The sequence below is a fragment of the Giraffa tippelskirchi genome, chromosome 12 (genome assembly GCF_054371585.1).
Source record: "Giraffa tippelskirchi isolate mGirTip1 chromosome 12, T2T-mGirTip1v1.2.pri, whole genome shotgun sequence".
Lineage (NCBI taxonomy): Eukaryota > Metazoa > Chordata > Mammalia > Artiodactyla > Giraffidae > Giraffa > Giraffa tippelskirchi.
The window spans coordinates 36376692-36390632 of NC_137286.1; the positions used below are offsets into that span (position 1 = coordinate 36376692).

The 13941-nt window shown below is 48.8% G+C and overlaps 1 protein-coding gene and 1 long non-coding RNA gene across 28 annotated transcripts in view; one reads left to right on the forward strand and one right to left on the reverse strand.

The window, feature by feature from the left end:
- The window catches only part of LOC145529368 (uncharacterized), a 28578-nt gene extending 25780 nt beyond the window's left edge, over positions 1-2798 (reverse strand). Inside the window, exon 1 of one of the 2 annotated variants that reach the window (XR_014071141.1) lies at positions 2381-2557. This is a non-coding gene — a long non-coding RNA (uncharacterized LOC145529368). Of the gene's footprint in view, positions 1-2380 lie in introns of both variants that reach the window. The other variant, XR_014071140.1, reaches the window with a different exon arrangement.
- The window catches only part of CHRNA3 (cholinergic receptor nicotinic alpha 3 subunit), a 53203-nt gene continuing 41911 nt past the window's right edge, over positions 2650-13941 (forward strand). For 9 of the 26 annotated variants that reach the window (XR_014071129.1, XR_014071128.1, XR_014071130.1 and 6 more), the window contains exons 1-5: positions 2650-2882; positions 4503-4642; positions 4756-4800; positions 5935-6044; positions 10561-11572. Coding sequence is in view for 20 of the 26 variants with exons in the window: in XM_081549619.1 (XP_081405745.1) it covers positions 2798-2882; positions 4503-4642; positions 4756-4800; positions 5935-6044; positions 10561-11572 (1392 nt within the window). In the remaining 6 variants the exon portion in view is untranslated. Of the gene's footprint in view, positions 3037-3625; positions 3784-4502; positions 4643-4755; positions 4801-5934; positions 6045-10560; positions 11573-13941 lie in introns of those variants that run through there. The other 17 variants (XR_014071132.1, XR_014071131.1, XR_014071133.1 and 14 more) reach the window with 4 other exon arrangements.

A 13941-nucleotide genomic window follows, 5' to 3' on the forward strand; every position in this document is an offset into this window, starting at 1 on the left:
CTACAGCCTACTAGGCTCCTCCATCCATGGGATTTTCCAGGCAAGAGTACTGGAGTGGGTTGCCATTGCCTTCTCCAATCAGGATACAGGAGACACTTATCACCCAAAACATTTCCCACCTGCTACTCCTTTACGGTCATGTGTCCCTCCACCCCTAGCCCCCAGCAACCACTGAGCTTTTCTCCACTCCAGTTTAATCTCTTCAAGAATCCCTTTGGAGAGTGACTTCTTTCATTCAGCATAATGCCTTTGAGATTCATCTAAGTTGGTGAGGGTACCAATAATTTGTTCTTTTGCATCCATCATATGGATGTTGAAGCACATTTTAGGTTGTTATCAGTTTGGGGCAATTATCAATAGCGTTACTATAAACATTCACTTATAGGATTTTGTGTGATCAAAAGTTTTCATTTCTCTAGATAAATACTCAGGAATGTGACTTGTGGGTTACATGGGGTTGTTGTTCAGTCACTAAGTTGTGTCCGACTCTTTGCGACCTCCAGGACTGTAGCACATCAGCCTCCTCTGTCCTCCACTATCTATCTCCCAGAGTTTGGGCAAATTCATGCCCATTGAGTCGGTGATGCTATCTAACCATTTCATCCTCTGCCACCCTCTTCTCCTTCTGCCTTCAATCTTTCGCAGCATCAGGGTCTGTTCCAATGAGTTGGCTCTTCGCATTAGGTGGCCAGAATATTGGAGCTTCAGCATCAGTCCTTCCAATGACTATTCAGGGCTGATTTCCTTTAGGATTGACTGGTTTGTTCTCCTTGCAGTCTCCTTGCAGACTCTCAAGAGTCTTCTCTAGCACCAGAGTTTGAAAGCATTAGTTCTTCAGTGCTCAGCCTTCTTTATAGTTCAACTTTCCCATATGGGGAGAGTATGTTTAACTTTAACTTTCCCAATGGCTAGAGATGTTTGACATCTTTTCATGAGTTTTTTGCCTTTTTTGGTTAAGTGTCTGTTTAACTCTTTTGCTCATTTTTAACACTGCATTTTAGTTTTCTTACTGCTGAGATCTTACAACTATTTGGGTATAATTTATGTATTGGGTTTCCCTGGTGGCTCAGACAGTAAAGAATCTGCCTGCAAAGCAGGCGATTTGGGTTCAATCCCTGGGTCAGGAAGATCCCCAGGAGGAGGAAATGGCAATCCACTCTAGTATTCTTGCCTGGAGAATCCCATTAACAGAGGAGCCTGACAGGCTACAGTCCATGGGGTCGAAAAGAGTCGGAGACGACTGAGTGACTAACACTTTCACTTTACACTTTATGTATCACAAAATCCACCCATTCTAAGTGTACAATTCAATGAGTTTAATAAGTTTATCACTATAACTCAGTTTTAGAACATTGGCATCACTCTAATAAGATCCGTCATACCCATCCATTCCTGCTTTTGAGGTTTTTTTTTTATAAGGAAGATAATTTTTTTTTTTTAAAGTATTTATTGGGCTGCATCAAGTCTTAGTTGCAACACACGGGATCTTTCACTGCAGCGGACAGACTCTGATTGTGGTGCCCAGGTTAGTTGCTCCCTGATGTGGGATCTTAGTTTCCTGACCAGGGATTGAATGGCGTCCCCCGCGTTGCGAGGTGGCTTTTTTAACCACTGGACCAGCAGAGAAGTCCCTACTTTTGAGTTTTGAGGCTTCTTTAGATGTTCTGGATACAAGTCCCTTGTTGGATATGTGATTTGCAATATTTTTCAGATAAAGGGCTTCTTGCCAGGACACGGAGAATGCTCTAAATGGGTGCCTGACAGTAAGTCCCAATTCTTACAAACATTTTCTGAGTCTTGTAAAATGTTTCCTTTGGTTTGGTTTTAATGTGGGTAGGCGGACCATTCTGGAAATAATAAAGGTGTCTCACCTGTCCTGTGCTAAAGGGACTGCAAGCAAGCCTGCAGCTACCCCACCGCACTCTCAGTGGGTGGTCAGACAGGCCAAGGGGTCCCAGGGCTCTCTCTTGATCACACAACTGTCCTGGAGCACCCAGGGGTGCAGATGGGCCGGTGGGCAGTGGAGATTCTGGAGGGTTCCAGGGCAGGACAGCACAGTGCTTCTATGCTGGCTCCATCTCCAAGCCTCATTTTTGTTATTTCTTACATTGTAAACATATTCGATAGTATAACAAACTCTCAGCTCAGGGCCAGTACTGTTTCAACGGACTCACACCCTCTCCCTCGTGGTAAACTATAAGGACTCTTAAAAAACACAGTTACCGTGATCACTCCTAAAATATTGAACAATTACTTAATAGTGTCAAAATTCAAAATTCTGAGCCCTCGTCTTGAAGGTATGCTAGAGCCTTCCGGGCAGACGACCGTCCGTCTAGCCCGATGGTCCCCAACCCCGGGGATGGGGGAGACCCACACTCACCCAGGAAGCCCAGGACAGAGATGCGGCCCCTATTCTTCCCCGTGGTCGGTCAAGATCTGCTCCGATTGGCCCGGCGCGGAGCCGTCTGTCCGTGGGCGGCACCGACCACAGAGCGAGGGAAGAGAGCGCTCAGCACAGCCCGCGGCTCCTTCTTCCTGGAGCGAGCGCACCTCTTTCGGGTTAGAGGCTCCGGAACCGCGCGGGGGCGGGCGGGGCCGCGCCGAGGTTGTGGGTGGGGCAGCCGGGCTCAGCACGCCAGGCCCGGGTCCGACTCCGAGCGGGGCGGCTGCGCTGTGCGCCTGGCCGCGCTAGTCTGTCTCCGCCACCGCCCCGCCGGCTCCGGATTGTTAGGCTCCGCTCCGCCCCGCCCCTCCCGCCCTGTCCGCGCGGAGCCTCCGGCCCGCGGGCCGACCCGCCATGGGCGCCCATCCGCGCGGTGTTCGCTCCGCGAAGCTCTCGCCGCTCCCGGCTGCGCCGCTGCTGCTTCTGCTTCTGCTGCCAGGTACGGGCGCGGGGCAACGGAGACCCAGAGGACCGAGCCGGGACCCAGGGTCCATAGGGGTTTCGGCCCCGAGCGCAGCGCGGAGAGGCAGGAACAAGGGCGTCGTGGCCGGGGCCCCGCACCCTGTGTGGCCTGGCTCCGACCCGGTGGCGAGGTGGGTGGGTGCGTGCGTGTTTCCCTCTCGACTCCCCCATTCTTGAGAGTCTTCTGGGCGCTGCCCGGAGGCGCGGGGAGGGCCCGCACCGGGGGCCTTCCTTCCCCAGCCCGGGGTGACAGTTTCAAGTCCCAGCCCTGCCTGTCGTCCTGCTTGGCGCACAGGGTGCCGGACTGGCGCGCCCAGGCCGCGGGTTCCACTGTCCGCATCCCGCCCACCTCCTCGTTTTACAAATAGATGGGGAAGCTGAGGCCAGAGAGGGCTAAAGGCTTGACCAAGGCCACCTGGGGCAGAGGGGAGTCGTTTCGGGGCGCCAGCCTCTCCTCTTTGTCCTCGCCTCTCAGGCGCTCCTGGCGCCTCCCCGCCTTCCCCCCGGTCTCTGAGAGGAGCCTGTTAGGGATATGCCGGCCCAGATCCGACGACGCCAGAAAACTTTTTGAGTGTCCTGCGAGGGGTGGTAGATACGAAGGGGCGAGGGATTTGGCAGGGCTGACAGCGGTCCCTGCAGCTGGGCTGGACGTCGGTTGGGAGACCACATTGTGACCATGCACTCAGAACGCTGGTCCTGCCTTCGGGTGCTGAGGTCACCACTACACGGAGCGCCGTCCGCTCCGCACGGAGCTCCTGACTGTGGCCCGGTCTTTATCTGCGGGACGGAGCGGGGAGGGCAGTCAAAATCCCTGGAGAAGTTGAGTTGAACTTCACCAAGGATTCCCCTCATCCCCTCCCCATATTTCTCCCAGATCTGTAAGTGAGAAGCAAAAGACAGCTGACTCAGAATGCCTGGGGTGTGGCTTATAAACAAAGGGGGTCCCCAAAGGTTTCAGAGAGAGAAGGGTCTTTGATCAAGATGTGAAGACATCATTAGCAGGGACCGTGGGTCACACTCTGAGATCATGGGAGCCATATAGGCACCCGGCTTCTAAGAGGTTTGGTGGCCAAACCCCTGCAAGGTCCTGGGTGGGAAGAAGGAGAGTCCCAGTCCTGGGCCGCAGTCTCCCTCTGACCCTGGGGTGCCCCTGCCTTGGGAGTGGACTGGTCATCTCTCCATTGTGGCTGTACCCAGGCAGACTGCACTTGTATCACACCCCTTCCCTGTAGTAACAAAGATAGTCATGATGGTTCTTGAGCTCTTACCACATGCCAGCAACTGAGAGGTTTAGCCACTTGCCTAAGTTCACACAACTGACAGGCAGTCTGTCAGGATTTGCACCAGATTGATCCAAATTCAGAGCCTATGCTTGTAACCACTGGCTTCTCAGCGAATGTGTGTGACCTGATGGAATCCCTTCTGTCTCGGGCCTCAGTTTTCTAGTCTGTAACCTTGAAGGAGCGGGACTAGTCTGAAAGTCTGGAGTTCCAATGAGTACCTCCAGCAGGTGGAGGGGAGGCTGTGGGTGGGTGGTGCTCTTGGGGAGGGGAAAAGTGATGACTGCCCTAGGATCTGACGGGGCTACTTCCCTCAGTGGCCAGCACCTCCGACGCCGAGCATCGCCTGTTTGAGCGACTGTTTGAAGATTACAACGAGATCATCCGGCCAGTGGCCAATGTGTCTGACCCGGTCATCATCCAGTTTGAGGTGTCCATGTCTCAGCTGGTGAAGGTGGTGAGTGTCAGAGCCACAAGCCATGGCTGTGGGGGATGCAGCTTCTGGAAGAGCCTTTCCCAGGACCAGCCTTGTTTTTGTAATTCACCATCTACTTTAATCTCTCTTTCTAGGATGAAGTAAACCAGATCATGGAGACTAACCTGTGGCTCAAGCAAGTAAGTGACCAGACCCTGAGCACTGCTGCCCCCTGGTGGTGACTATTTTATTTGCTATCCCTGAATGAGAACAAAGGGCCTAGATGTGGACCTAGATTGGGGTCCACTGACTAGCTGGTCTGTCTCTTCCCCGGCTTGGGGTCACATGCACTGCCCGACACCCTCCTGGAAGGACTGCAGGGTCCAGCCCCTCAGGTCACAGACAATAGACTGAAGCCTGGAAAGAGAGAGAGAGAGACACCGCCCCGCCCCACATGCTCACACAAAATGGCGCAGACCCAGGCCTGGAGCCCTGACCTCTGACTCTAGGGTGCTGCGTGAGACACCTCTTTCCCTTCTTGCTAAAAACTCATGCTTAAGTCAAAATCATATGCCGTTGTAGTTGGGAGGGTGGGAGCTGGGATTCTGGATTTTCTTGTTCAGATTGAGACCAAAGAAATTGGCTCCCGCATGTCCTACCCAAGGAGCTCTGTGCAGATGTGGACAGATCACGCACTGACCTAAAGCTGATTCTTCCACCAGTCCAGCCAACTGGCCGCTCAGCTCAGCAGCCTTCCTTCCCAGGAGGCTGGGCACGGTGCCCACTGAGCGCTCTGTGGCACAGATGCCCCTTGACCACAGCCTAAGGTCCTTTCTCTCCTTAGGTGCTCAGGTCTCCTCAGCTCTCCCAGCCTCTGCACCTAGATACTTCTTGGGTCCTGATGGGATCATGGCTCCTTCCCCAGAACCCTTCAGAGGCCAACCCTGCTCAACTTGGAGATAGAAAGGGGGTTCTGTGTGTCATTAGCATTCTATTAAGTCTTCATGGCATATCTGAGCCATTTCAGGAATGTAAACAGCAGGAGCATAAGGCAGGGACCTGGACCTAGCACTGGAAGTGACTGAAGAAAGCCCTAATGGTTCTAACTGATTGTTGAGGGCAGGGCTTGCCCCAGCCATGGAGGCAGTGGCTCCCAGCAGCCAGCACCAGCCCAGTGCTGTCCCCGTGACTAGCACCCACAGGAGGAATTGGGCCAGTGTGGTCTTCATCATGGGGATGGCTCTGTGACGTGTGGCAGAGGTAGGAGGTCACCAAGATAGGTGGTATCAAGAGAAGTAAAACCACACTGGTCCTTCTCCGCCTCCTCCCCCCAGATCTGGAACGACTACAAGCTGAAGTGGAACCCCTCCGACTATGACGGGGCCGAGTTCATGCGCGTCCCTGCGCAGAAGATCTGGAAGCCAGACATTGTACTGTACAACAAGTAAGGTGCCAGGTGGCCCCCACCCCCTTAGGGCTATCAGCCTGGACCTGGGTCCTTGGCCTTCTGTGCTTTACAGCCTAGGCTTCCTGAGACCTTTGCCAAGAGGGCTTCATTCATCTGATTCATTCCACAGGTGTTTACTGAGCATCTACTAGATGCCAGGTGTTACGTGGTGCCTGAGACCCCTCTTCCCCTTCCTTATGCTAAAAACTCATCTTTAAGTCAGAATCATATGCTGTTGTTGTTGAAATAAGGTGGCACAAAACATTAATAGATAACCGCCACTCCCCTTGCCTCTAGGGGTTTATCAGACACCAGGGAAGCCAGGCATGAGTTACAATATCCAAACATACAATGCGAGACTGGAGGAAGGGCAAAGAAGGAAATACATAGGGGTGGGCATTGGTCACCAAGGCAGGAGCTGAACCTCCCTGAAAGTCAGGTCCCACCAGGCCCTATGGTTAGGCCGTGGGAAAGCTTCATTCTTCTACTCAACTAACATGCTCCCCTCCCAGCCTGATGCTGCATATGTGCCTTTGCCCACCAGCGGCAGGAAGCCCCGCTTCTTTCTTGTTTTCAAAGGTTCTTTTCCTGCTGGTCTGAACCTGCCCATCCTGGCACCTCGAAAACCTGCCTCTCTTTCCACGCAAACCCGACACTTTACGCATTTAACCTTTGTTAGACACACATAATTTTAATGGATAGTTTACAGTATGTACTAGTTTATTCTCTGGGTGTTGCAAAACTTCATGTTTGCACCTGTGCTTTATCTCTGGAGTTATAGTGTCTTAAAAAAATGAGCATTTTTCAGCAAAACACTTGATATAGAATTAGTTGAATCAGAATTTTAAAGCATTCTGTGTTTAGGTTTGTCTGCCATATTTGTACAAATTAATGTGTTTTACTATTAGTATTGGGACTAGAGGAGCTGAATCCCACTTTCTAGTCATGGGCTAAAAGAACTAAAAGAAGGAGTCCTTTACCCACTCCAAAGATGGTCCATGTTTTATTTACTGCTTTCCCAAGAAAAGACAGCGTTCATGTTTCTTTCATGCAACTTGTAAATTGGCGCTTAAAGAACTGGGACGGGATAAATTAACTGGTTTGCAGAATGTGAGCCGTCCTACAAATCTCCTGGTCCAGAGGCTCTTAGGGACCTGGGCCAGGTGGTGAAAATTTTTCCTGAGATAGAATTAAAGTGGGCCCAGCTTTTAATCTTATTTGAAAGTCATAGCTGTTTTCTCGCTGGCAATCTTGGGTGAACAGCTGGCGTGCTTTAGGGATGTATGCTTTTAACAATAATGAGAGATGTAGTGAAATGTTTCAAATCAGATGTGCTGCTGCTGCTAAGTCGCTTCAGTCGTGTCCGACTCTGTGCGACCCCGTAGACGGCAGACCACCAGGCTCCGCCGTCCCTGGGATTCTCCAGGCAAGAATACTGGAGTGAGTTGCCGTTTCCTTCTCCAGTGCATGAAAGGGAAAAGTGAAAGTGAAGTCGCTCAGTCGTGTCTGACTCTTAGCGACCCCGTGGACTGTAGCCTACCAGGCTCCTCCGTCCATGGGATTCTCCAGGCAAGAGTACTGGAGTGGGGTGCCATTGCCTTCTCCGCAAATCAGATGTGGAGAGAAGCAAATATCAAAAGGAATTTCCTTGGAATCTGAAGCTGAAAATAACATTTAGAGAAAATCATCCAACTCCTCTCTCCTAACTAAAACTTCAGTTTCTCTGAACCTCAGGTAAAAGTTTCATCTCAACACACTAGAAACACCTTTTACCTTCTTATGCCAGTTTCTCCTATGGCTTTTTGTTTTCTGAAGTTCATTCTCTAGTAGAATCCTCAGAAAGCGTTCATGGACACAATATACCCTAAGTTCTCACACGTTCATAACTCACAGTACCCTTTTTAGGTAATACTTTTGTCATTTTGCTGATATTAAATCCTTGGTTCACATTTCCTTTCCATGAAAATCTTAAAAATGCTGACTCGTGTTCTGGTATGAAGTGTTGCTGTCAAAAACTATTGCCAATCTAATTTTTTCTTATAAAATCTGGTGACTTTGGGGAGAGAAAAGGGACTCTATTAATAAGTGTGCCTGGACCACAGAAATAAACCAGGGCTGTCCTGAAACAAATTGGGATGCATAGTCAGCGGATTATTCTTTTTCTTGGGTAACCCAAAGATATTTTTCATTTATCTTTAAAATCTAGTTGTTTTACTCTGTACCATATACATAATAAGACTTCTTTTATTCCAGGAAATTTTTTGTGAATTAGAGTTTTTAAGATTTGTTCTGTTCTATTGCTTTATCTCTCCAGGAACTCCTTTTTCACATAAATTACAACTTCTTTACCTATATTCCCTCCCTGTTATTTTCTCTCAAATTCTTTTCGTCTCTTCTTGATTTTAGTTTTTTCTCCTTTCTGTTTTTATTTCCATCACCACACTTTCCATGGTTTCTGCTTGTTATGTTTTAGTCTTTATTTCTAAAATGTTTTTTTTTAATTTCTTTTTTCCTGTTCTCTCCTACATTTTGTCAGTTCTTTATTGAACTCCTGTTGCTTACCCAAATTCTTAACTTTTCTGTTTCTAATTTATGCTGCTCTTTCAAAGTTTCTAAAGGTTGCTCTTTTAGGTTAAGACAGCCCTGTCCTTGTCACTTAATAGTTGCATACAATAGACCACAAATGGGTATGGGTGTGTGCACCAGTCAAAATTTATTTACCGAAATAGGAGCCAAGCCAGTGGGCCATAGTTTGCCAATTCCTGGACTAGTCCCTGGGCTCTGAAGGTCCATTTTGTTGATCCAGGATGCCTTAAGGAAAGTTGCTCTGGAGGCTTCTGCCTTCCCAGGGGCCCTCTCCATGGAGTGTAGGCCAGCCTCCCAGGGCTCCTCCCTGCCCCCTGTGGTCAAGTCCACTTGGGCTTATGTGGGTCCCTACCGCCACCCCACTTCTCATACCCCTCCTCCTTTCCTCCTGGGGTCAGGAATCATCTTCTTCTGGGGAATCGAGGGCCCAGGATGATAAATGGGGCTGAGAACATATAAACGCTGCAGGGCACCTTTGGGACATCACAGCTGGTGTAAAGGGGTTAATGGATTTGACATCACGTTCCACATGTAATGACCGTCCTGCTCAACAGAACATGTGAGGGTGGGAGGGCCAGAGACCAGCAAGGAGACAGGCTCCAGACACCTCCCTTCTGTCTTCACACAATGGAACCCAGTAACAACCAGACAGTATATCTCTAAATGTTTAGGTTTCTCTTTTTTTTTTTTTCTTCAGCTTTTTGGGCAAATTGGTATGGTAGTTGTTGCCTTTAGAAGGACATGCATGCCTTCAAATGCAGAACTCTAAGAAACCAGTCAAAGGCTGGCTGACCCAGGGAAACATCAAAGCCGTTGTTGTGAGGACTGGCTGGCTTCACTCTCAGAAGCAAGACTGGACAGGGTATTGAGTTGGTCATCAGCAAATCTTCTACTGCACAAGCCAGCTGATAAATGCCAGCAAGCCAACTCTAAGAATAATATATATCTCTGCCTAGAAAGGAAGTCAGGGTGGACGTAGCTAAGGGAGAAGGAGCATGGGGGAGAATATGGGGAAGGATAGGGACACAGAAGGCAAAGGAACCTGTTGTGCTGGGTTTAAAAGACAAGGAATCAGAAAATGTGATTATTCATTCTTGAACAGTGCAGGGAAGAATGGGGGAGTGTGGTGAACCGGAGAACCAGAATCCAGAGACGGGGCCTGGTAATAGACCCATCTAACAGGGCTCAGTTTAACGGGAGTGGGCTCCTACAGTGGTCTCCACAGGCTTTTGAGGTCCAGGGTGTGGCTCTCCATGCATGGGTGTACACATATTGGGCACCCAATTGAGGACAGAAGGAGGAGGCATTACAAGGACCAAACCATAGGGACCTGAACACCTGCCTCCAAACAACCACATTCATTAATTTCTTTTATTTCTTTAATTAAAGGAGAAAACTCCCTGGCATTTGGGAGTATCTCAGTAAATATCAGGGCTTCCCATGTGCTCAGTGGGTAAAGAATCCACCTGCAACGCAGGAGATGCAGGAGATCCCTGGGTTGGGAAGGTCTCCTCGAAGAGGGAATGGCAACCCACTCCAGTATTCTTGCCTGGAGAATTCCATGGACAGAGGAGCCTGGCGGGCTACAGTGCCTAGTATTTCAGAGTCGAACACAACTGAAGCGACTGAGCATGCACACACGCATTAAGTTTCAAGGAGGAAGTTGTATGGTGTGGAATGAACCAGTGACATGGCCTGGGTCGGGGAGAATGACGATGAGTATGTCAGACTGTCTGTGGGTGGGAGGTCCGGGCCTCAGTATCCCCATTGGTAAATGGAATGGTGACCTGAGAGACTTTTTATAGCACTTTGAATGCTTAAATTCTGCAGTTTTACAAGTCGTTACTTGCTGTTTACCAGCTGGCAGCATGAGAGGCTGGACTAGATGACCACGTGTGTGCCACATGCCTCCTCTTTGTTTTCACAGTGCTGTTGGGGATTTCCAAGTGGACGACAAGACCAAAGCTTTACTCAAGTACACGGGGGAAGTGACTTGGATCCCCCCAGCCATCTTTAAGAGCTCATGTAAAATCGACGTGACCTACTTCCCGTTTGATTACCAGAACTGCACCATGAAGTTTGGTTCCTGGTCCTACGACAAGGCAAAAATCGACCTGGTCCTGATCGGCTCCTCCATGAACCTCAAGGACTACTGGGAGAGTGGCGAGTGGGCCATCATCAAAGCCCCTGGCTACAAGCACGACATCAAGTACAACTGCTGTGAGGAGATCTACCCGGACATCACCTACTCGCTCTACATCCGGCGCCTGCCCCTGTTCTACACCATCAACCTCATCATCCCCTGCCTGCTCATCTCCTTCCTGACTGTGCTTGTCTTCTACCTGCCCTCCGACTGTGGTGAGAAGGTGACCCTCTGCATCTCAGTGCTCCTCTCCTTGACTGTGTTTCTCCTGGTGATCACTGAGACCATCCCGTCCACCTCGCTGGTGATTCCCCTGATCGGCGAGTACCTGCTATTCACCATGATCTTTGTAACCCTGTCCATCGTCATCACGGTCTTCGTGCTCAACGTGCACTACAGGACCCCGACCACCCACACGATGCCCACATGGGTGAAGACCATATTCTTGAACTTGCTTCCCAGGGTCATGTTCATGACCAGGCCGGCAAGCAACGAGGGTAACACTCAGAGGCCAAGACCCTTCTATAGCGCTGAGCTCTCAAACCTGAATTGCTTCAGCCGCGTCGAGTCCAAGAGCTGCAAGGAAGGCTACCCGTGCCAGGACGGGCTGTGCGGCTACTGCCACCATCGCAGGGCAAAAATCTCCAATTTCAGCGCCAACCTCACGAGAAGCTCCAGTTCTGAATCTGTTGATGCCGTGCTATCCCTCTCTGCTCTGTCACCAGAAATCAAAGAGGCTATCCAAAGTGTCAAGTATATTGCTGAAAATATGAAAGCACAAAATGAAGCCAAAGAGGTAAGGATGCGTCTGTTATTACATTAGTCATTCACTCATTCAGCAAACACTTATTGGTTCTTTGTGGACAAGGCTTAGGGTGGGTTAAGGAATTAGACTGGCAGTGAGCTGTTTTCAGACCTGCTCTTCCATGTAGCAGTTACATATCCTTGGATATGCTGCCTCACCTGTGTGAGCCTGTCTTGTCATCTGTAAAATGGGATGATAAAGGTTGTATGTGGTGCCTTGCATTTAGCTCCTGGGCTGCCAGCCGCATTTAAGCCATAGGAGCTCCTAATGCCAAGAGAGAATGGATTAGGAGGTAGGCTGGAAGAGGGAGTGAGACCAGATGATCTCCAGTTAGTATTGATTAGCTGAGCTGACATTTTAAACTTTACTGATTGTGTTCCCTCACCCCCCTTTATGTGTAATTTACATAAGGTACACATGTCTTAAGTGTGCGTGTTCAGTGAATCATGACGTGTACACCCATGGAACCATGGTCTAGATGAAGACACAGAACACTTCCAGTGCCCCAGACAGCTCCCTCGTGCCCCTCCCAGTCAGTACCCCACTCCCTCCCTCCTTAGTAACCATCATCCTGACCTCTTTTACATTAATTTTACCTATTCCTTAAAAAAAAGTTTTTTTTTTTTAAATTTATTTGGCCTCCGTAGCTCTTGGTTGTGGCATACAGGATCTAGTTCTCTGACCAAGGATTGAAACCTGGGCCCCCTGCATTGGAAGTGAGGAGTCTTAGTCTCCTCTGATTTTACCTATTCTTGAACTTCATATAAGTGGCATTGCATAACCTCTTTCATTTTTGACTTCTGTCAGCAAAACGTACAAAACATCTGAGGTTTATCCTTTGGGCTTGTTACTGCTGTGTGATATTCTGCAATAAGATAACACCTCCTTCTGTTTATTCATTCCATCTACAGTTGTTGGATGTTTGGTTGTTTCCAGGTTGGGGCTATTGTGAATAAAGCTGCTATAAATGTTCTTATACATATCTTTGGGTGAATACATACATTCATTTCTCCTGGATACGCGCCTAAGGGTGGAACTGCTGGATCACTGGAGAGATGTATTTTCCACTTTAGTGGATACTGTCAGGCTTCCAAAATGTTTAAGCCGATTGACACACCCACTGGCAATGTTCGAGAGTCCCCAGCTGCCACATATCCTTGCCAGCAGGGTGAAGTGGCATCACTTGATGTTTTAATTAGCATGTCCTGGTTAAGTAATGAATAGGTCTCCTTTTCATATGCTTATTGGCCATTTGGATATCTTCTTTTGTGAAATATCTATTCACACTCTTGCCCATGGTTTTTTAATCGGATGGACTTCTATTTTCTCCTAAAATCTTATTTTAGAACTAGTGATAGGTGTTAATGATGGGGAAGCTTCACACTTCTGTGTTTGGCTGTTCCCACTCTGTTTACCCTCAAGGTTATTATGCTCTGCCTTAAGTTGCTATTAGCAGAGAGCTAATTACTAGATAATTTCATCTACTGATGCCTTGGAGGTAATTAATGTTGGTAGGGAATGTCTAGAGCCTCTTTTTCAGCTGTGAATGGCATATTAATATAGATAAGATGGGAGGGAGACAGAGACAGCAGCCCTATCTCCTCACCCCACCCATCTGAGCAACTCTGTGCCCATCTTGTGACTGTAACAATGCACAGCCTCCCAATGATGTCAGAAATTTAGCCAAAAGGTCAGGCCTGCCTTCAAATTCAGTTGAAGCAATTGTTGGACATTAAGTACATGATTAGTGAAAACCTCTCATTGGTCTAACACTAATCACTTTTGCAGATACACTGTAACATTTATCTACTTTTAAAATCATCACTTCTTTTGAGTGGTAATTGGGTGGACTTCTATTTCCTCCAAAAATCTTATGTTAGAACTAGTGATAGGTGTTAATGATGGGGAAGCTTCACACTTCTGTGTTTGGCTGCTCCCAACTAGAGGCACATGGTTCATCTCAAGAGGCAGCCACTGCTCACCTCTGGTCATCTGGTGATGTGGTCCCATTGTCTTTTCAGAGAATGCAGAAATCTGGACCACAGGGCAGTGGATTGCTACCTGTTTGTGAAAGGGTGGCAGGTGTTAGAATAAAGATGCCTACTCAGTGCTCTGGGGAGTTGGGCTGTCGGAAGGATTCCTTTTTCTGACTTTCTGTGTGACTGACACACTGCTGTGTACACAGTTTCCCAGAGATGTTTTAATATCCTAATTCCCTGGCTCCAACTTGGCTAACTCTCCTGACCTCCTAGGAATTTAGACCAAACAGGCTTAGTTCTCCCAGAGCCATCTCGTGAGGGTGCTGGGAGCCTGTGAATGACTGTCCCTGGACACACCAGGTCCCAAAGGGACAGGCATGT